Source organism: Bombus bifarius, unplaced genomic scaffold, assembly GCF_011952205.1.
Source record: "Bombus bifarius isolate JDL3187 unplaced genomic scaffold, Bbif_JDL3187 scf7180000008178, whole genome shotgun sequence".
NCBI classification, from domain to species: Eukaryota; Metazoa; Arthropoda; class Insecta; order Hymenoptera; family Apidae; genus Bombus; species Bombus bifarius.
Window position 1 is genome coordinate 1866145 of NW_022884495.1, and position 22943 is coordinate 1889087.

Genomic DNA, 22943 nt, shown 5'->3' on the forward strand with positions numbered 1-22943 from the left:
TTATAACTTTCAATACTTCGTATTATAGAAATATGTAAATTACATTTCTTTTCTTTCAGACGAAATCGACAACGATCACCGGAATTTCTTGAATTTTGTGCAGATATTAACTAGACTCGAATAATTCCCAACAACACCAATCCATCTTTAACTCGGCAACCTTCGCTAACGAGCAACGTGTAGAAACTTGAACAGTGTGAAATTTCCGTACACGGGCCAGATTACGTTCGCATTTCCATCTTTTTTTTACAACGCCTCGTTTATATATTATACCTGTCCGATGGTACAAAGGTGGTTTCGCGATAAAGAACGAAGAAAGGAAAGAGTATCGAGATCTCTGGTGCAACTTCGTCACTTCTTGTCTTCCGGTTGTCTCTCTACGGTGACGTTACACCTAAATTGATCGTTCTCAAAGCTTTGATTCGTCGCGCCGTTCTGTTTCGAGCATTCCTTCGCTCGATCACGTTCGTCGGTTTGCATCCTTTTCAACCTCTTCACACCGAACTTCTTACTCGTTTCGGATGGCATTTTTTCGATTTTGTCAAGATTCTTCGCGTTATTGATAGCTTCCAGATTGTTCGTCTTTCGATTATCCGTTTCTTCCTTGCTAAAAGCCTGATTGTCGATTCCGGTTAGATTGCTCGATTCGTTCTTATCATCGTCGTATTTCGCGCCTTTCTTTTCCTCCAAAGCGATCTCGATGATGCCATTTTCAACACCGTTTTGATTGCCGAGGTTCTTCGGCTTTTTCTTCACGATGTCGTTACCTTCCACTTGTGGCTGCTTTTTCAGGTAAGCCACGTTGAAGATGTAGTACATTATACCGGTGATGAGAGTTATCATTGCGAAGATTCGATAGGTTGGTCGAGTGCCAAAGGCTTTCATTAGATATCCACCGATCAAGCTTCCTGAACCTTTGCCTAGAAGCATTAAAGAAATGATCGTTATTGGTAGACTGTGGTCTGTTATCGTGTAAAAGTAGGAAAATGCACGGAATTTATATATATATATATATATACAGTGTATAGATATTATAATTTGTTATAAATATACAATAAAACTACTCGTTATGATTGTTAGTAAGCGAAGCAAATTTCCACTCCTTTACTTTTGTTTCGAAAGATATGAAATTGCATAGAAATTCGCGGTATAATTATTACAATTATATATAATCGTATAACGATATAATTAGAACGGTATGGTGAGCAATGCGTGGCGTTTATGCATCTAAGGAACGCGAAATTAGATTTGAAGGCTTTTCATCTTAAACGAAAGTAACAAGTATGACAACGAACGATAATAAGACACGATAAGTACGTTTGAAAATAAATACTAAAATATTATTTTCAAAGATAATTATGTCGAAACGATTTGTAGTTGTCAAATCTACGAGTATCGATCTAAGTAACGAGCTAATATCAATTGACTGCTGATGACGCCACGTTGGCGTCACGTGCACAAATTAACAAATTTAGAAAGAAATTCAGTAGCGATGGAAGGTTAACGCGTTAAAAATCTAGGGCAAAAAAGATTGTAAAATTATCCAAGAGAAAGTGTTTCTCACCGACTCCGTAATAAACTCCGCCTAATAATCCCTGTATCGAACTGTCAGTGGTCGTAGTGGATAATTTCGCTGCGTAAGTAACAGCGGCGGTGAAACTAAGTGACAAGGTGACAGATTCTAACGCTTCGAAAATAAGAGTATGCCAAGGATTGTATATCAAGGAGTATCCTGTAAAACAAAAAACAGTTAAAAATCAATGAAACGTAAAGCAAGTTCTTTTCTACATCTTTATATAATGACTTTATATGAAAACCTAATTACCAAGTACGGTAATAAAAAATCATGGTAAAAAGTAGGCAAAGTAAATACGTTAAATACATCAAGTGTATCACAGTGGCGAGTGAAAGATATCTGTTTCGTCCATACAAATTCACTAGTTTCGAATCTAGAACCATCTAGATTTAATTCTTAAAATTATATGCGCGTGTATGTGTTGCATTATCTCGTGTCGTTTTATTTCTAACGTGTTATTACATCACTATTTCCTGTCCATTCTATATTATCGTGTTCTTTGTATCTATGTATCTACCTTTACACGCTACCATAAAAATTTATAATCTTCTCTAAGATCGCATTCTCCTTTTCTCTTCCTTTTGCCACCTCGTCGAGCCAGCTACAATTTAGTGAACCAAAGAAGCAACGCATAATCTTCGTAAAACTTGTCGATTAAACATCCTAACATCGACTTCCTTATTCTTTCATTTACATACATGTTGCTCTGGCGTTATGCTAAGTGACGTTATCCTCGAGTCGGCTACCTCAAACTCCAAAATATAAAACATGCCTAAATAAAGTTGCTTAATAGCCAGTTGTTTTTTCATTTTACCAGGGCAAAGAAAGTTCTATCATACGTTTATCAGGAGCATCATGCAGATGAAGTAGACTCGTAAGAATTAAAAATGAACGCTTACCGCAAAGTCTTATGGCGTAAAAAACGAAGCCTATAAAAAGTACATTGGCATGGCCGATCTTTGATATGATTGGACCAGATAGTACCAGTAATGGTATACCGGCAATACCGCCTACGGTTATGGTGATGCCCATGAGTGATCTTGATCCTCCTAAATCTTGTATCAACCAAAAGAGGAACGATTCGATGTATCCCCAAGCGGTGCCTGTAGAAAAAAAGAATTTATCTCGACAAAGTCATCAGGCTATAACGTATTGGTCGCGTTAAGCTCATTAAGCAGAGATATTCTTTTTAAAGAAGTTTACGCTTCTTAGAATTTGTTGCGTTCATAAATATTTATCACGACGAAGGAAAAACTGACCAGAGTTTTTGATTAATGATGCGTAAGTATATCTCGGTTAGATACATTGTGATTTTAAACTGTAGAGAATATCTTGGACACTTTTTTCTTTTTGAGGTACGAGAAAATGAATTTTCTCGCAGTGCTTACAATTCGGAATGTTTCGGGGATGATTAAGAACGACGTTATGAATGAAATTTGTAGAATCCATTACACGTTTTGTTCCATTAACTTTTCAAGCTAATCCTCGATTCGATATTCTCCAATTTTAATTGATACGTTTTAATATGTTCACTCCTCAAATTAAGATTGATGTTAACAAGAATGAAACGAGCGGGACGGTGCAATCACTGCATTTAACGTGACTAACGTTTCAAGTTCTAAAAATTTTTGATGGATGTTCCAAGTCACGCGAACACCATAGAAATCGTTAGATCTTCTGATAAAAATTTATACAAAATGATAAATTCGTCGTATGCGCAGTTTTCCTACAAAGAAATCTTTTAAACGGTCCTACAACAAGAAAATATAAATTTTAAACAAATTATGAACTTCGATCATTAAGGATAGTGGAGATTTAAAATTGTAGTCGCTATAAAGATCGTCCGATAATTTCATATTTGTAACACCATTCAATGTGTTTAAAAAAATCTATCGAACGATTTTGCGATAGAAACGACAAATTTTAAAATTATACTTGACGTTTTAAAAGTACCTTTGTGCGTTTAAAACGAATGAAAGAGGAAGTATAACGCAATCGGCGTTTAAAATCGAATTACTTTAAAAAGTACGCGCAATTTCGCAGCATCGATGAGGAATGTCAATGTCACTGCAATTTCATTAGTCGATCAGTGCATCAAAGATTAGCGGAAACCAGCAATGACGAAGATTACGCAACTTATTCGAGCTTTGCAAGTTCACAGCAAGTTAAGAACTCCTACGATCCGATAATTCAACAGGGCACAGTTTCTTCTCCCGCTTTACATCAAATTGTCAAAACAAGAAATTATTACTAATGCTACTACTACTAATATTACTATTAATATCAATGTTAACATTAATTATTGCTATTGACGTAGAGATTCTTACCGAGAATGAAACAGGCGATAAAGAGAGCCGCGGCCTCGATGTTCCTTAGCACGGTGAAAACGTCGCGAACCACATTTGTAGACGGTGACTTGAATTCCAAATTAATGGCGAGCATTAACAGTCCTGAGATAAGCTTCAAGCCTGCGTACAAATAAAACGCTGGCCTGCAAAATGTATGTCATTTCTGAGAATTTCTACATTACCTCTATATTATATATCATTTTTACAAATTCATAGAAACGGGACGACTAAACGTCTTTGAAACGATGAATCTTTACCTGAAGTCCGTGTACTCTTTGCCAGTGCTCGCGTAATCGATAAGCAGGCCAGACAGTGGCGACGAAATCATGCCACCGATACTGCCATAAATTCTTTGAAGACCATAATCGGCCTTTTGTTCGCGCAATATAGCGATCACCGCACCCTCGAACATAGCGAACGTAGTTCCACCGATGACACCTGCGAATAAATTTCGAGACGTCGTTCTACGTTTAATGAAAAGAAAAAAAAAGTAAGACAATTTGAGAGGAAACAATAAAAGATGCAATATTTATAAATGCAATAAAGATGCAATATACCGATAAATACTCTAATGGCGAAATACATCCAGAAAGTTACTCCTATGTTGTATTCGATCACTGTCTTCTTGTTCGTGCACATCTCCTTACGAGGCGCAGTGACGATACATCTTTTGCCGCAGTCTTCCGCGTTTAGGATCTTGTAAGGCTCGGAGCTGACGGAGTAATTAAAAAGTGGTAGAGTCACAGATATCCTGTCTGTATCCAGATCAGGATTCCCACAAGTGATCTTTTGAAATTCGTTTCCTGTCCACGCGATTTCTTCCGATAGGTATCTTCGTCGTTTCATCCCGTAATCTTCGTCCGTGGCTTCCAACGTTTTCAACTTCGATTTGTACGAATGATAATTCGTCGTTCGACTGGCATTGTCCTGAACGTTATATAACATACAGTGATTAATACACGAGGAATAACGAAGCATAACGTATGACAGAAAAAATGATCGAAAAATCCCATACTGGTTGATTCTTATTTAAATCAATTTCGCGACAAAGCATCTCTCATTGGCAGTCGTATCATTTTCGAGCAAATTTCATTTTTACTGAACTAAGGAAAAGTGTTTGTTTTGAGAACGTTTTTTAAAAATGAATATTAGTTACGCTAATTCGTTCTGCGTTCGAAACATCTTCGTGTGAAATATATCGAGTGTGAAAAGATAATTAAAAAGTATATCTAGAAAAATACTAACAGGTATTACATAAATATATCGATAAAAAATAAAACACAAAAGTATCTCTTATTTTCGAAGTATGCGCGTTACTAAATAGACATTTTCTTCCATTATTTCACAATTATTCTACTTTCTCTATTTCTTAAACAAGTATCGTGTATTTTTTAAACGAGTCTGTCTATGTACTTCACCTCTCGTGATATAACCGGATTGAAAGTGCAGAGAGTTCGGTTCTCGTATATTCTGTTCGACATGGCAGGTTCTAGGGTCGATATTTCGAAATCTTCGATAAATCCCGACACGGTGCATGAAAACTCGTACAGTCGATTCGATGGAAAGAAGTACTCGTTTGCATACAGTTGACGAATCGACGTCCTGAAGTACTCGTTGTTCTTTAGCTTCCGGTGCTCCCTTAGGTCTTCTTCTATTTCCTGTAAAAAATTGTATCGGTTAAGAGAACGTAATGTATAATTTTTATCAAAATTATCTCTCTCTCTCTTTCTACGATTCTTTGCTAAAGATCAATTAAAATTACTTCATTCCAATTACGAGATATTATAAACCACGTGGAATCGATTACTTAAAATTGCTTAAATCAATTACCTGTGGCAATTCGTCCTGAGCAATCGAAAACCTGAACGAAGAATTCGCGCCAGTTTCCATGTTGTATCGTTTAATCGTGTACAGCCTTGACGACAAAATTGACTGCACTTCGGTGTCATTACGAACGTCTAGACGACACATGTAACTATAAAAAGGTAGATTAAACGTTTTTAATTAAAAGCCACAATGACGTATACGTTGATATTTAACGTTGCGTAAGACGATTTTAGTTTTGCTCGTGAAATAAAATCCAGGTTAATATGGATTGCCATTGTAATTGCGGATATTATTTAAAACGTATTTCAGAAAATACGCCGTATTTGGTTAAAGGAACTGTATCGAATCGAGCAAAACAGCTGATTCTCTCACGAGAATCGTATTGCTTATATTTTTTGAACGATATTACGATTAATATATCTTCCATCGAACATCTATAATTCCGCAAAGTTAAACGCAAGTTTAGATCAAACGATCGTCAACGTACGATACTAACATAATTTTTAACAAGATTAAAAAAAAAAAGAATAAACGGAGTTATCGGATATTCAATGAACAACGGAATTGGTTCGAGTATAAAAACGCAGAATCGTTCGAACACGTATCCTTACCTACCCGCAACTCTCTATCCTTGTGGAGATCTTGGACTGCAAGCTGGTCTCGCAAGGATGATTTTCGCTCATGGTGTAAAGCAACCCATTATTCCCTGTACAGCCGAGGTCCATAACGACTCTGTCTGGAAATTCCACCGTTATCCTACCGATCGGCACGAGCAGCAATAAAAGGGCCGCGACTCCGCCAAACGATGAGAACAGAGATAATAAGATCTGAATGAGAACATAGTTTCAATGTCAGTGGTTTGCTTCCTCTTTTGCTGCATCTTATCGCCAACAAACGATAAATCGAGAGATGAAATTCGAGCAACGATCGTTAGAAGAATTATGGTATTCGAAAGCGCTATAGAAAGTTAAGCGATACAAGCAATTTATTATTCGCATCGAGAATGTAGCAAACGATAAGCGATTTAAACGAATCGACATTTTTCTAAGCGAGAAATTGCAATTATCCCGTGATACAATTATCGACGTTGATATTTACGCGTGTAAAAAACGTCAGTTTCTTCTCGAAGCTCGAGTCGACGAACTTATGCGATAAGAAAAGAAAAAACGTGTCGATTCGTGTGGTGTTCAATGGTTGATCGAAGCTTTCGTGGTTTATTGCGCGCGGCAATCTAATATCTACAGTTTGTTGGTATTCGAGTGGCGCATATGGAAATATCGCGATCGTTTAATGGAGTTTTACTTTGAAATTTCCCACGCGATCGGCGAACATTCCAGCCAAGGGTGGCATCACCATTGCGATTACTGGCGTTATGGCGCTCATTATGGCAGTTTCTTCCACGTTTATGCCAAGCTCCCTCATGTGTATCGTCAAATATGGATAAAGTACATAAAGCGCTGAAAACGATTATTAAAGATAGTATTATTACATTACGCAAAACGTAATAATCTCGAGAGAGATTGAAAATTGAAGAAAAAGTTAGTTGAAATACAGCAAAGTGTTTATTTTAATTATTTATCAATAATTTAATTATCGTATAGATAAACATAAATAAATTATTATAGAATTACTATTACCTTATATAGAATTAAAACGTAAATGGATGTAGATAAATTATCACAGATTAAGAATGAAATGAATCAAGAAAGAGATGGAAATATACCGGAAACAGTATTCTATTCTAAAAACAGAATTTAATACCTTACCAAGTGCGAAAGTTAAATCAGCACTGCGGTTTTTCCTTCAAATTATTCACGAAGAAGGTGTAAAATGTGGTCAAAGTAAATTGGCAACAAGAAATACCGCTCAACATATATATTACTGTCGAGAGAATGATTTAGTGGATATTTCAATGTATATACAACGTACTAACTTATGATTTAATGGATATATCTATCTGGCTTATGCTTCAGTGAGTATATGAACCGAATCTATCCTTTAACGAATACAACTTTCGATGTTGTCCTAAGAAATTACGTTCTCCTATGTATTTTTAAACTTCCACGTAACACCAAATTTTTTGCAATTTACCGCCAACAATATTGGTTTATTTGGCTTGTCTGGTCAAAGAGTAGCAACTTCTGTGTTATGATCGATAAAAAAAATTCCGGGAAAAATAACAATATAAATTTTCAGTAAAATGTTTTTCGAATAATCATTGTAACGGATCAGATTGCAACAAATCTATAGACTCATTCGCGTAATTTTCGAATAAAACGAAAAGTGGAGATATCAACACTTGCTGTTCAATTAACTTTAATTTACGATCGATCAATCGTGAGAAATACTTACTCGATGCTTGAACGAAGAATATCATTTTAAGAGGTAGCAACTCCTTGTGCCGGAAGTCTTTGATGATCCTCCGGAAGAAACTCTTGATCAGCATCATTTTGTCGTTTTCGAGGAACGATCAGTCGTGTGCAAGAGTTTCGTAAGTAATAACAGCGTATGCTTCCAGTCAAATATTGAGAATGGCATCAAGCACCACGCATATTTTTTTTAACTACACAACGTCACCGTTGCATGCTTTTTATTCCCACTGAAAAAAAGTGATTGCGCCTCCTAAGTCAACATTTCGACGTATTATTGCGACCTATATGACGTAACGATAAATATAACAAGGCAGTATCTATTTATCATAGTATCATTATAACTCAAAATATGAATTAAAAAAAAAAAAAAAGAAAAGAGAATAAAGCAAATATAATCGGCTCGACTAAAATTTCATTGACGCAGCTTTTTCGAGAAAATATATAATATCCGTCGGTTTAAAAATAATTTTACACGCCATTGTAAGTACGCGCGTATACTGCTTGCGAGTGTCATGGCATTATAAAACGTTAACGAGGACGGAGCGATAATAATCGGAAGAAAGTTGGATCGAATGTTAATCAAGGTTTACAATGGCGATACGAATTTCGTGGCAGAAGGCATGCCAAACTTTACCAAATCGATTATGACACATTTATTCCATGAAAATACCGTTGCTCGGAGACGACCAACTTTGCACCTCAGCTGGGGTCAGCAGATTTTTTCTGTGTACGATCATCGAGTACTGTACTACATCCGGTAACACGAGCCATTAGCTGGTCGAACGGGTGCAAATATTTATTTGAAACAAACTTCTAGACCCACTTCGTTACTTCGAGTTATTGGAAAATGATGATAGACGACGTTTGCCATTAGTTACAGCATAACGACGAACGCTGTTGTCTCTTCCTTTTAACGCTATAAAATCATATTTGAGTTTCGGAAAATTGTTCATTACGCGCGCTATGAAATTATTTACAGAGACGTGGAAAAGCTCCCGCCTATATTCCAAAAGCGATATGCACAAGAATTAAATCAATTGATAGAGTACTATGATTGATAGATTTTACTATATTACGAGCAGTGATATTAATCGTTGCAATATTAATTCTACAAGATTTCGTCCGTTTGTACTACGTACAGTCCGCATTTCATACTAAATCTTCTTCCTCCGACCAATCAGACTAACATAAAAATCGTAAAATCCTGAAAAATGGATTTGTACATCATGTTAACGCGACCATTTTCGCCAGATTTCGATTATGCGGTACTATTTTCGGAATAGAGACGTTTAGAACGAGGGACTCTCTAATAAAGGCTTGGTTATTGACAGTGGACAAGAAACGGTAGCCGTGACAGTGGATGATGTGTCAATACGAATGTCATGACTTTTACATAACGGTTTAACAATTCACGCCACACACCATGAATGTTACGCTGTTGTACGTCAGTTTCCGCTTTGAAGGATCAATGACGACCAAATATAGGTATCTATCATGTTTAATACGATACCGATTCCCGATGCGATCGAAGAAGAAATAAAAGATAAGCGGAAGAATAATTAGAAAATTTCTCGTAACGGCACTTTCTGCTACTTTTTAATGAGAGGCTCGATCTTAAATCAAAGCTACGAATAAACTGTTGCGGGGAAATGAATAATTCAAATTGGCGCGTGTGTCGGAAACGGCGGTATAGTGAGATGGTAATTACGCATCGCCAGGTTACGCAATTCTGCATATACGCGATGGAGCAGGTAGCTGATTATCCACGGGTTCGATCTTTTTCTACTGTTTTGCTCGTGATTTATTGAAATTCGCGGTTGTCGTACATTAACCTGCTCCGAGTTCCAAGCTGGCTTAATTTCCTTGCAATCTGTATCGTGTCATGGATATTTTCCATACGAGTAATTTCTAATTAACGAAACACTATTATTATTTTATTACCATCTTTATCGTTTAATTCTAATTAAACCACCTTTCTATGCCTTTCGATTACGAAATATTATTTATTATTTACTAGACGTGTTTCCAACACATGTTTCCAGTTTATAAGATCATTCGTTTGATTCTGAAAATAAAACTAGTTTAGTTCCGCGATGAACACGTTTCTTAAATGTTTCGATCGTCACCACGACGCTCCTTCGTAACGTAATCTAGTGCTTTCAAAAGATGTAATGAGATACAACGAAATATACTTTTTAAATCGTATCTATGTTCGAAACAAATTGAATTACGCACGCAGGGATATCGTAATGAAATATCTTGGAAATTTCATAGGATCGTACGATTAAATGCCAGTCCGTAAGCGCGTCGTTCGTTTGAATTTCGTGTTTCCTTTATCGAGTTGCTGATTGTTTTCAAAACTGTCGATAACGGTGTCGCTTGTACGAAATTCAAGAACCAATCCATAAACCGAGTCTCGGATATCGCTGTTTGTTTCGCGATCAAGTCCACCAGATGTGTTTTAAATGTCCGGCACGTACCCTACTCGTTCCATCAGCTGTGCAAATCAAATGACGTTGCAATAACCGAAGATTTGCGTTTCGAAGCGTTAAAGGTATGAAATTGACGTCCGCGAATCGACAATCAAACGACTTTTTACATAACTGCATTTCTTTCGCGAGAGTAAAAAAGGAAAGTGTTCAAAAGAAGAAAATTAGAACAGGAAGTCAAAAGATCACCGTCTCCTTTACCAAAGTCACGGGAAACACGATTTGCAAAATAGATGCGTCACGTTAGTCTCATCGTCTATGTTAACTGATAGTTATTTCTAATTTATGCGAGATAGATAAATCGAAATTAGTATTGTAAGTTACGGTAGAAAATGCGCGATTGTAATTCTTTTAATGCTTGTTATTCGCTGTAATTTATTGTCTCTCGATGACCATTAAACAAGCTGATGGTAAAATGTAACCTAATGACGGTGTAGCCCGAAGCACAATACGAAATTGAAAACCTATGTATTTTGTCTCTTTTATTGTAATTCTCCTGCTCTATACAAATTGCAATTAAAATTGCAAAAACTTTACTGCGTACTTTATAGTACAATGTTTATTATACATATTATTGTGCGTTATATATTACATAATAATATACATATAACAAGTAAAGGGAAACTTTTCCAATTAATTAATAATTTACGATATACAACAATCATTGTCTTTTTTTTTGCTGTCGACAGCTATGGAGCATGTCAATAATAATTTCTATCTTGTAAAAACTGTTGTAACCATCCACTTTATTATCAACTTTATTATCTGCTTAATGAATTATGTATTATCGTAGAAAATTATACAGTCGTATTTGAGAGTTCAGTTTTTAAAAACAAACGCGACATATGCATCGACGATCGCAGTCTACCCTTATCATAGATCGACTCTAATCGAGATTAAAAAGCAAAAAAGCCAAAACAGTCTTAAACAAAGGATTACAACAATCGAACGAGACGTTAACGAGACTAAACATCTTCTGCTCGGTTACGAAACGATTGAAACCATCGAGCAAATACCACACGTTTTCACAAGGGAATCGTGCATGACTTCTCTTCAGGGATGAATTACAGCAATCATTACCGCACCTCAACTACAATCACGATCAACGCGTAAAAACTCTCTTTGAAACATCATCGATCGAGATGTGTGTCGAGATACACGACTTCTCTGATAAATTCTTCAATTTTTTCCTTTTGTACCGAGCCACGGAACGGTGACATAACGAATTGAAGGTCGTAATGATATTTATGTGCAACACGATGACCATTTCCGGAGACTCGAAGAATGCTAATTTCAGCTATTTTCAGTGAAAAAAAAAATCAGAGTTCAAAGGAGCTCGTTTCTTCGGATCTTTATAGATCTCACGCGTTTTCTTCCGTGTTTCATGAAAATTTGTTTTCTATTTCTCTTTTTTTTCTTTTCTTTTTTCATTGGGCGCAAGAAATAATCGTATCCTTGTCATCTCGGCAATCTATAAGATTATTTTGTAATTTAACATGAATTGTGGTTTGTTTCCGCGAGTAGAAGAAGATTATCTTGCGAATAACGTAAGAGAATTATGTCAGAGAAACTTTTCTCGGCGCTATTTGTTATTTTAAATGGCATCGTGACATAATCGATATAACAGAGGGGGGAAATATTTTTCGTACTTCTAATGCTAATAAGATGCTTCGTAGATTCTGGTCACGCGAATTACTGATAGAATTATTAAGTCCACAGTTTACGAATGAAAGATAGAACAACGAATTTTCAGTATCAAAGTATCTACTACTAAGGTTTTCGTACCTTAGTTTGTGAAATTCAGATTTGATGATCATCAAAAATGGAAATTATATATGCATTCAGAATAGACAAGAAGATGGTAACAAATAGATCCGAATCGTTCGTACAAGTCGATAAATATTCCATAACACCACGGTGGAGCGTTGATTTTATACTTTATTTATTTCACCAAGTACAAAATAGTCTCTCAGAATTCTTTTCATTAGATGACTCTCATCTACTTAATTTTTAGAAAAATAAACACGACGCGAGACATTGCAAAGAATACAAAAAGGGTATCAAAAAGATAGTTTATCCTTAGTTTATCATTAGTAATGAAGTGATTCTTTTTAATCGTCAGAAAATATTCATAAAGAATAAAATATCTTTCGTGTCTTAATAAAATTAACAATAATAGCTCTAGATCGATATACGATCTACTCGTAGCAATGCAAATTTACAAGCTACTCGATTACAAACATTAAAATGTCTCCCTGATAGTTATGAATATTTATCGACGTATCAAACACGTTTCAAGACACATTTCTTCGCATTTTTTGCAAATAATTTCTTACGTTTCTCGTATTATTTTCCCACTGTTATATTCACGAACAGTTTCCCTAACGATAATGAATTAACCATATGCTACTATCACACTGAGAAGATATTCTGTGTATCATACTCAATGTTCGTGATGTAACGGTGTTTAGCGTTATTAAATACCGCGATATCTCATCCGATATTCATTACTCGTCGATTCAGAAATTTTTTTCCAATGCGGCATGTTTCGATATCACTTTTCATACTTGTTATATCTATATATTCAATTAGTCACGTATAACAAGAATATTAAATATCAACAATTTCGACGACATCTATTTATTATACGCCGTTTCTCTACTCGAGAAGAAACTTCCCCGGTATCTAAAAAATTCACTCGATAGAAACTAAGTTTTACGCGCTTACTTCGAAACAGTATAGAAACAAGTTTTCCCCATTATAAAAAAAACACGTAATTCTCGACTCCATGGAAACTTTCATCTACCCTTCATCGTTGTTTCATCGTTTTCCAAGTTGCAAAGAAACAGAAGAGAAACAGGAAAATATACGTTAAAGTCACTCGGTCGAGAAACATAACTTTTTCGGTGTACTTTATTTATTCTGCTCCTTTCCATCGGAAGACTTGGTGTCTTGGTAGACGAAGGCGATCTGGTATTACGAGATACGGCACGGTAATTACCGCGAATTGTCAGCGTTATCGGTGCTGAATGTTGGCCCATTACAAATGTAATTGCGTAATTCGTACGACGTTGGAGTTTGTCGGACGAGCCGAGTGTTAAGTATCCTCTTCCTGAAACATTCTGTTTCTCTCTTTTCGTTCCTTCCTTTTCCTTCCGTTTCTTTTCTTTTTTTCGGGGGCATTTTTCAACGACAGCTAAGAAACAGTAGGAAAAATGGCGAAAAATTTGTACGAGAGATGGAAAATACTGGAAACGGGGTTTTTTTTTGTTTGGTAAACGAGGATCGCATTAATCGCGCTAGATACATACGTGTCTGATTAGAATATCACGTAAGATTACCATTACCAGGCAGTATTTACGTCGTTCGTCTTCTCTTGAACTTTTTTGTTAGCCTTGGTATGCGATCGTGTTTGCTCGAGTTCATGCCTTGTCGCGTTTTCCATTACATTCCGATACGGTGTCATTTTTATTCTTCCAACAATAGAAACACTTAGCACACGGTCTGCGATAAACTTTACAATGTAAACGAGCCATCCGCTGTTTTTAACCATACGAATATTTCAATTAAAAACACGGTGGTATATATTTCCAATGAATAGCATCGTATAATATACAAGGACTGGTTCGTGTAACCTAATGCAAGTTCTTTCATAACGATGATCACAATTAGGGAAAAAAAAACTGTAATTGCTGCCTACGGTTGCTTGATAAGCGATTCAGACTTGACTTTGTTCTTCTTTTCTATTCTTCCTTCGATCGACTTTGAATTGTTAATTTGATTTTAATTGTACCATCAAGGACTCCTTGCCTGATAATCTATCAGCTGATACTCGTTATTATATTCGAGTAATTTATTTTTATTTCGACGTTGCTTCCAGCGACTTCGACGATTTTCATTGAGTGAACTCGCTAACACCTAACGAACATGTAAATTACTCTCGTATTTTAATATTGAACGCCACTCACATTTTGGGAATATTCCTTACGTTTTACAGTGTACATAAAATTAGTCAGTTGAAAGATCGATAGCTAGCTTCAATGGCGATTCAACTTGACAGGGACATCGACGCCAAAGCAAGGACGAGATTTTGTAATTGTTCGCGACCACGATTCTAATGTGACAGATGGAGGCTCGCGAAGACAAGCAGAGCTCAAGTAGTACGGAAACATCGTGGCTCAACAACTCAGGACACGTTTTCTATTCAAGGCTTGGCACGCGTTACTTATGGAAGCTCTCGAGAAGAGTGTGCTTTTCTTATACTGATTTCAGTTTCTTGACGTGGTCAACCAGCGAGAAAGATAATGTTTAGACCGGAATTCGAACAAACGGATACCAACAGCAACACGTTTCATTTACCTATTTTGTCATCAATTTTACTTCCAGGAACTTTTCGCCCAATAACATATTAATTAATATAAATTATATTCGATTAATTTATATTTATTTTAATTTTACTCGCAGAGACTTCTTGCGCATTAATTTATTAACTAGTAACGTTAGTGAATTTATGCAAGTTATTCCTTTTCTTGTTTTCAATTTCGCAGTTGTACATCGAATAAGATTTGTTTTATTGTTAAACTTCAATTTTATCAGCGGTGGTTAACTTGTAAGTTGTGCGTTTAATTAAAAAGGATTCAGATTCGATTATTAAATATCGAATAGATTCGATTATCGCGTTTCAGTTTCTTCATTTTTCGGACGAAACAGGCAGAGACTTTTGAGATATTTAGAAACTGAATTTTTCGTTAACGTAAGGTCAGAAGATCTTTGGCAATCATTGTATGGTATCATCGTCGTTACACTTATTGTAACTGACATATTTCGCTGTTGAAAAAAAAAAACGAAAAAGATTTAAACAACAGTCTGGAACATTGATTCGAAAGAATTGCATTGGATCACACTCGTATGTATACGTGTGTATCGTCATAAATCTTCGTCATTATCTTATTTTATTCGATTATGTGCCGTGAACGAGCAAAAAGGCATTAAAAATGGCGCAGTGCGATACGGATGGTTCCATAGCATCTCGTTGTTTACTATTATTTTAATAACGTCATTCGACGAACAAATTCAATAGCGAAATAATTTTTTAATAAATATTTTTCAACGAAAATCTACTAGAAACCAGCGACATTTTAATATCCCAAAATTAATACCAAATCATTTTGGTATCCGCGAAATAGCACGTGCCAATAATTTGTTAAATTACATTATTTTCAACATTCCAAACGCAGCCCTTAGACTGAGACTAAAATTCAGATTAAAGTGGCTCGGATCCTCCGAATTTAAAGCGTCCAAAAGAAAGAAAAGGAGAAGGGAAGAGTGAGAGAGAAAATAAAATAAAAGACATGTAGGTCGACGTATCGCAAATTTGAAGCAATTTATCCGGCTCCTTAACAATGCCCATTACGACGTATTATCTTATTGTCACGTGAAAATGAAAATGGAATAATGGAGGCATGTGTAAAAAAAGATGTTGACGCATGTGTATCGTAACAAGCGGCTCCAATATCGATTATTAGTTTCCAGCAATTGAAACAATTAAGAATCATTCCTGCCTCGTGTATTTTCCTACTTTTTTCATTGTTCGTGATTCTACCACGAACCTATTGAACGTCTTTTTCCATTGAAAAGTCAGCAATTTTTTCTCCTTTTTCGTTCACATGTATTTAGGTTGTCGCCTGTACAGATTTCATTTTCTCAGATTTACGATCTATGAAACGCGACAACTTCGGATACGATGATCTTGGTAAGCTTTTTAACGCGGAACAGACTGTAAGTTGTAAAATGATTCCTCGTTGCGCAATTCTAATCCAGTTACTGTTACATCTGTTTCTCGTGTCGTTACATATTTGATCGTACAGCATCGATGTAATCGATGTTCTAGTACGATTCGCAGATTCGTTTTCAAAATGAAGTACGATGCATCAACGAAGAATTGCAACTTGGTCTTCGGATCCGTAGAGATTTCAGTTAAAATCTTTTAATATTATAACGATACTTGATATCCGATTACATATGAATTCATTATAATCTCTAATTCTCAACTATTATCTTTTTGGTCTGTAATGTATATACCTATATATTCCATATATAAATATCGAATATTAGATACCTATGCAAAAATTTTCAATGATTTTCCTAACGCGCGTAATGTGAGAATGACAATCTGTAAGGAAGAAAGTATGTTAAATCCTTGATTACTCAACGAGTAACTTAGAGTTTGTAAACGCTTAGACATTGAAATACGAAAAATACAGAATAATGATTAATGCTATTAAAGACTAGTTATTGAAATGATATCGTGGCTCGAACAAACTATGATTCATAATGAAGAGGCTGCTCATTCAATGCAATATTGTTTAGGTAACAAAGGTGGGTCGGTTATAACTGAATGGTTTTTCTAGGTACACGTGCGTGACTACTGAAAGGTTCTTAACGATGATTAGCGCGAAGCAAAAATTTTCATGAATTTATTACTATTAGGAAAAATAAACATCGAATAAAGATAAAAATAAAAATCTCTCGTTTCTTTAATGTCGTCTCATTTTAATTTATTATACAGTATGATCTATCTTGATATATTATTCTTTGTTGCATGCAAATTAGAGTCCATTAAAACAACGACAATTACACTAGATTCATTATTTGTGCAGTTCTTAAAGTTACGAACCCGTTTAGAAATTAATTTTTGTTAAATCAACACCAATATTCCAGCGTCGTGCCTTTACCTTTCCAATTATCTTGCGAGTGAGATACCTTTCTATTTCTTAGCGATATATTGTGTGATTCTACAGTTTTCTCCGCGATATTTACTTTAAGGATTTAGTCTCATTATCAAATCACCTGCGAATATGAAATGACACAAAGTAACGAATAGATCATTTTTCGAGATGCATCACGTTCATCAAAGATTCTACTCGAAGAAGGAAATATCCGCGCGTTAACAGACATTTTTTTGTAACTGAAAATCGGGAAATTTTTCGTAGAAATTATTGCACGAATGATTTTCGAAAAATAAATTTCAATAGGGGAAGTTTGCCGGATTTCAAAATTCCTACAAGAATCGTCATTGAAACATTGCCGCTTAATGATTCGCCATCTCCTCACAAGACTAATACCTCGTTATTTTATTTCATCGTTCCTTTCCCTCGCCGTGGTATCGGTTTGCTAATCTTCATGACATAGATTTCGAACAATAAGCAAAATCTATAGTTACGTAAACACGGTGACAAGCGTTGCCAAATAGGCATGCAGATTTACGAGTTTCTCTCGTGGCAACCGAGTATCGCGCTTATGGTTGGATATTTTAACCGCAAAGGTTCTTTTTCAGAGCTATGTCGTTTTCTTTAAGTCCATTCACACAGCGATAAACCTCGTATTAATGAAAATGTACAATTTTACATCGCTAAATAGCCGGCAGTGTTTTATTTTCGTCTAACGATTCGAAAATAGCTATTTCTGTTTATTCTCGGAGCTGTTAAACTTGGAATAATCGATATCCTGTAGCTTTTGCGATATTTTCACAATAAAAGATCGAGTAAAATTTCATTCGTTCGTGCCGATCGAAGTACCATAAGACTTTGCATACGATCCATACGATCATAAATAAATAACCGCGATATAATTATGAGAATTCGCAATGAAAGCAGAAAGATTCGTTTTTTGACATTTTTCTGGACTGTGAATTCTCCCAAGACTACAATGCAATGGTAAGATCTACGAAGATCGAGGGCAAAGAAACGCAGATTCGAACGCAACAAAGTGCAGCGTTGTTCCATCGCTCGAGAGGAGAAAAAACAATCGGTGAATCGGATCGAGCGTTCCATTTCGATTTCGATTTCGATTTCGATTTCGCTTTCACTGTTACGAACGCGGCAACGACGGCGACGCGACGCCGTCGAATCGGGTCAAGTGTATTCAACAACTATTACAGCTCCTATGTTACTCCGTATGCACCTCCGGAGTCCAGAGCGCATTCAAAGGAACTCACAAATTACGTTGTTAGTAGTCCGCGACACGCGTCACCGTGGATGACAGATCGTCCGATCTGCGTCATTGATCAATGCTCCGAATGATGCGCCACTCAAAACAATTAGAGGATCACGTTTCTGGATAATGCACCCGGTTGAAACAAATATAGGGAGTAGATGGATTGCCATGGGAATCGTTTACTCGACTATCATCACTGGTACGCATTATCGTAAAATTTTTGCGTTGAAAGAATTGTCCCGCATCATTTGCCTCTCTCGATTAAAGATCTCCTATCGTACGCTGTTTCGAAATCGCAGAAAATTGCGGTTTTATCGTTTGCTTTGCGTCCTATCGTTGTCCACGTTTGCATTTGGACGAAGTTTAATATTAATTGTAATTTCAATTCTAAATTATGATCTCATTTGATAGTAAATAATTCAAATATTAAAAAGGTCCCTCTAGAAAGCAGTAAAAATAAAGAATATCGCTATCGCTTGATAATTCTGGTGTTTACAAAGATGTAATCGTCACTGAATAGACGGAAATCAACGTAGGTGCATGACAAGGCTAACCTGTCAACTTCAAGGATTAAAATATGATTCGGATTTATCTGTCATATCCTGCGGATCTCAATCTTCGCCGCTTCTATCTGATCAAGCCGTCTCCGCTACTGCCGCAAGTGTTTTTTCTTGTTTCTTTTTCCTTCAAAAATAATTCTTTGCTACGAAGGATGCGATACTGAAATATGAATACACAACGGTGGTTAAAAGAACGTTGGAATGTTAAAAGAACGAATCGACGCCAAAACGCATCATAAATTTGGCAATTGCAGTTCCGGATCGCTTTTCCACGATTAAGTTAATATTTATTATCGGTGAAAATTTCCAAGACACAACATGCGACGGATCAGGTCGATCTACTAATATCAGTAGTCGATAAATTATAGTATTACAGAGTTTAGGTTGCAAAACGTAGTAAATATAGATAATCGAACATTCGGCATTATGTTTCTTGAATGAAGCGACAGGTATGTGTTCTGCACGACTATTTCCATTCGCCGAAACTTCTGTATTTTAGTTAACTCACGCGAAATTAGCGCGTCTATCTTCTCTATTTTTTCCGTTCGCAGAATAATTTATTTTCGTTCAAAACGTTACTGCCTTTGATGTCTCTTAAAGCATTATTGTCTATTTTCTGACCTTCGTGATTTATTTCCCATAAACAAGTGACCAGCCTCCAGAATTTCGTAAAGCAACGTTGACGTCTCCTAACATTTGCGTAACCTTCTTCAAATGTTAAATGTATGGATTCTACGTTTCTTGGTGGCACCTTTTCCGAGTTCAAATATTGAATAGTCACGTCGTGCTAAAGAGTGAGAAAAATCTAATCTAATTATCAATGACAAATAATCGCAAGACTCTCTGATACTTCGACGAAATATCTAATTAACGTATAATATACGATACAAGTGCTTTAGAACAAATTTCTTCCTCCTTAACGTAGTTAACGTAATCAATAACGATGAACGATGGGATATCGTTTAATGAATGGTCCCTCAAACTTATGTACCGTGGCAACGACGTATTCCGTGCGCAACAGTATAACGTTTTCATTAATAATTGTACTATTATCAGAATATCGAATTATGTATCTGAACACAGCAGACTCTGAACAAATTTCTGTGATCTAAAACTTCTCGTCGTTTATTCTTCGAAACAGATATCGTGACATTATAGTAGCTACAAGCGCAAATATTCGAAGAAGGCAGATAAAATGAAACTGTCTGCGAAGATATGCGAGACAATTGTTCGAAAATTATCCGAAAACGGGCAATAAAAAGTATCCGACACAAGCTTTTCACGAAACTGGCCAGCAAAATTTCTGGGAAACAACGAAATGCCTTTTAACCAAGCCAGCGTTTCTTTTCACGAACCACCGCTGTTAAAAGTAATCCAAACGTTTAAGAGGTAGTTTCAGTTGCTCCAACTTTTCTTGCCCCGTTTTATTAAACTTCCGGAAACTCGAGCTCGTGGAGGCTACTCTCCACCGCTAAAAATAGCGGATGCGAATTGAAGATTTTAAAATTCACCGAATGTCTTGTCGGGGGCGATCTCGCTGAAAAGCATCGCTTTATTAAAAATTCTTGCCTATTAGCTTCGCTACGACTGCCAAGTCCGTCCACAGCATTGAAAGGAACTCACAAATTACATTATTAGTACCCTCGGACACGCGTCACCGGCTACATCACCGTAGACGAGCGCCAACAATTTCTGCAACATCGACTTTTGTACCTTCTATCGCGCTTCTTTTACCCCGTGGACAAAATTTTGCTACACTTCACGGCGCGGTGTTCGAACGCTGAATTAACCGTAACATCGTGTAAACGGCTAGCCTGTCCACCAGTAGAAATTGCACAAAGATACTCATGAACTCAGTTTTGTAGTCTGCTACATAAAGTTGAAGAAACATTATATAATTTACATATTTTTACATAATACGTTAGGCTAAACTGCGAGCTAAACGTCATCTATCATTTGCATAACTTTACACAGTGTATGATTAAGTGGAACGTTATTTATAATAATAAAATAGGAGAAAAGTATGATCGTAGCTGATTTTCAGGTAGTTTCCATCGTTTAGAAAGGTGGTTTTGTTTCCTTATGGTTATCGCCATTCGTCTGGTTCGTTTATTTCTCCGATTCCTAATATTATCTCGATTCGATTCTAATTGTTTTCTGAATACCCAAGTTCAAAAATTATTGACGATTAAGATAGATTCGCGTTGGAAAGGATTTTCAACGGAGTTCTGGTATTCGAATGGGTCTAGATATTAGCAAGACTGGACGAGTTTCGAATATATATTTGTTTTGGAACGGTGGCTTATATCGTTACGAAGCTTCAGTCTCCAACTTGTACCAGAGATTATTTCAAAACGAAACCGCATTATCGTGCAGTTACGAAGCTAAAAATTCCCATGAACCGGATTTGATATTCACAGGACGATCTTTCATAGACGTTATGATAGAACCTCGCTATACTCGCAACCCGGCAGCTCAACGCGTGCATAAAAAACGTCAAACAGGAAGCACCGACATCACCAGCCAATAAACAGACTATGTCTATTCATACCACTCAAGCCACCACACGCATACGAGATACTCTGCCTCTTCATTCACCTAACTATATCAACAACAATTACCCTGAGAGTAAAATGAACAACTTACGTACATTCGTCCACCATTCAATACCAGGAAGTAGAGACATCAAGCAATTCGTCGTTCAGAGATTCTCGGCCAACCACGAGGACGGCCTACTTTCCAATTTTTTAAAATCGCCTCTCAAATTCTTCACCAAATCCGATTCTTTGCACTCTTTGTTCAACGCGGAATTTGCAAATTTTCTATCCCCTTTGTTTTTATTTTCTTTTTCTTTTCTGTTGTTTCCGTTTGAAAATTCAACTGCAAGATTCTTATTAATAAATTCTAATTCAAATCTATTCAATTCACGAAACGAAGGATCGCGAGACGTAGACACTCGGATGTCAAGATTTTACGTGATACGGGATTATCGTTAAGAATTGTTATGTCTGCGTGTCCGATTGACAACGAAGATCGAACAACGCGTCGAAATCGCGGTTCTCAGACCCTCGAGAAGTGACAGAATCGCCGCTGGGTCCGTTCTGCGCGCTGTCAAGCGCAATACTGCCAGACCCGATCGTCGATGGCAACGCACCAGCTCGAAAATACGTGTATTCTAATACGCCAATCGGATCTAAGACCATGACCGCGACGGAACACGTCGATTTACCTGCCCATTGATAGCCGGTGTGCACGATAAGGAACCGGTGCAACCGTTTTTCGTTCGATTTTATGTAATTTTTCTAAGATACAAGCGTTTCATTGGTCGTTCACTGGTTTCATTAGCAACTTGATTTCATCCATCGATTATCGTGCATATCGCGTGTACGATGGTGTTTGGTAAACTGTTCGATGGATCGGTTGGATTGTTGCTTTTAAACAATATATGAAATATTTAATATAAGAAAAGAAAATATAACAAAAAAAAAGTGAATCCAAATAGCAAATCTGACATTTAGTAATTTATTGCGATTTATTCTGATTTATTCTGATTTATTTCGATTTATTCTGATTTATTCCGATAATCCGTACACATCGTTCCTGTTCGAATCGGAAGTGAAATTGAAATTAATCGTTCGATCGTATTCGTATAACGGTATCGCGAGGTTGTAAGATTATTTTATCTGTCTGGTGTCAGTTGCCTGGCGAACAGGTAGCAGATTTCTGCAACTTTTCATCGCGACGAGTTGCGAATCCTTGACACACATCATTATGCC

The 22943-nt window shown here is 36.5% G+C and overlaps 1 protein-coding gene across 2 annotated transcripts; it reads right to left on the reverse strand.

Moving 5' to 3' along the window:
• Positions 1–62: 62 nt before the first annotated feature.
• LOC117209544 lies at positions 63–22300 on the reverse strand. 2 transcript variants are annotated; one of them, XM_033451685.1, is made up of 12 exons: positions 21818–22300; positions 8104–8350; positions 7054–7208; positions 6367–6578; positions 5755–5899; positions 5343–5582; positions 4482–4851; positions 4182–4362; positions 3904–4067; positions 2476–2679; positions 1565–1732; positions 63–920 (listed from the first exon to the last, which is right to left on the reverse strand). In XM_033451685.1, exons 2-12 carry the CDS (start codon positions 8198–8200, stop codon positions 352–354), a joined length of 2505 nt encoding a protein of 834 aa, XP_033307576.1. In that variant the 5' UTR covers positions 8201–8350; positions 21818–22300; the 3' UTR covers positions 63–351. The 2 variants fall into 2 exon arrangements, with proteins under 2 accessions (XP_033307576.1, XP_033307575.1); XM_033451684.1 differs by having other exon boundaries at positions 352–920; positions 21814–22300.
• Between the last annotated feature and the right edge of the window lie 643 nt (positions 22301–22943).

Excerpts from the sequence above, each read along its gene's own strand:
- LOC117209544 (XM_033451685.1), bottom strand. The coding sequence starts at position 8,200 with ATGATGCTGATCAAGAGTTTCTTCCGGAGGATCATCAAAGACTTCCGG. Across the intron at positions 7,209-8,103 it reads ATTCTTCGTTCAAGCATCGA|CGCTTTATGTACTTTATCCA; the intron begins GTAAGTATTTCT and ends AATCGTTTTCAG. Across the intron at positions 6,579-7,053 it reads ATCGCGTGGGAAATTTCAAA|ATCTTATTATCTCTGTTCTC; the intron begins GTAAAACTCCAT and ends GTTCTCATTCAG.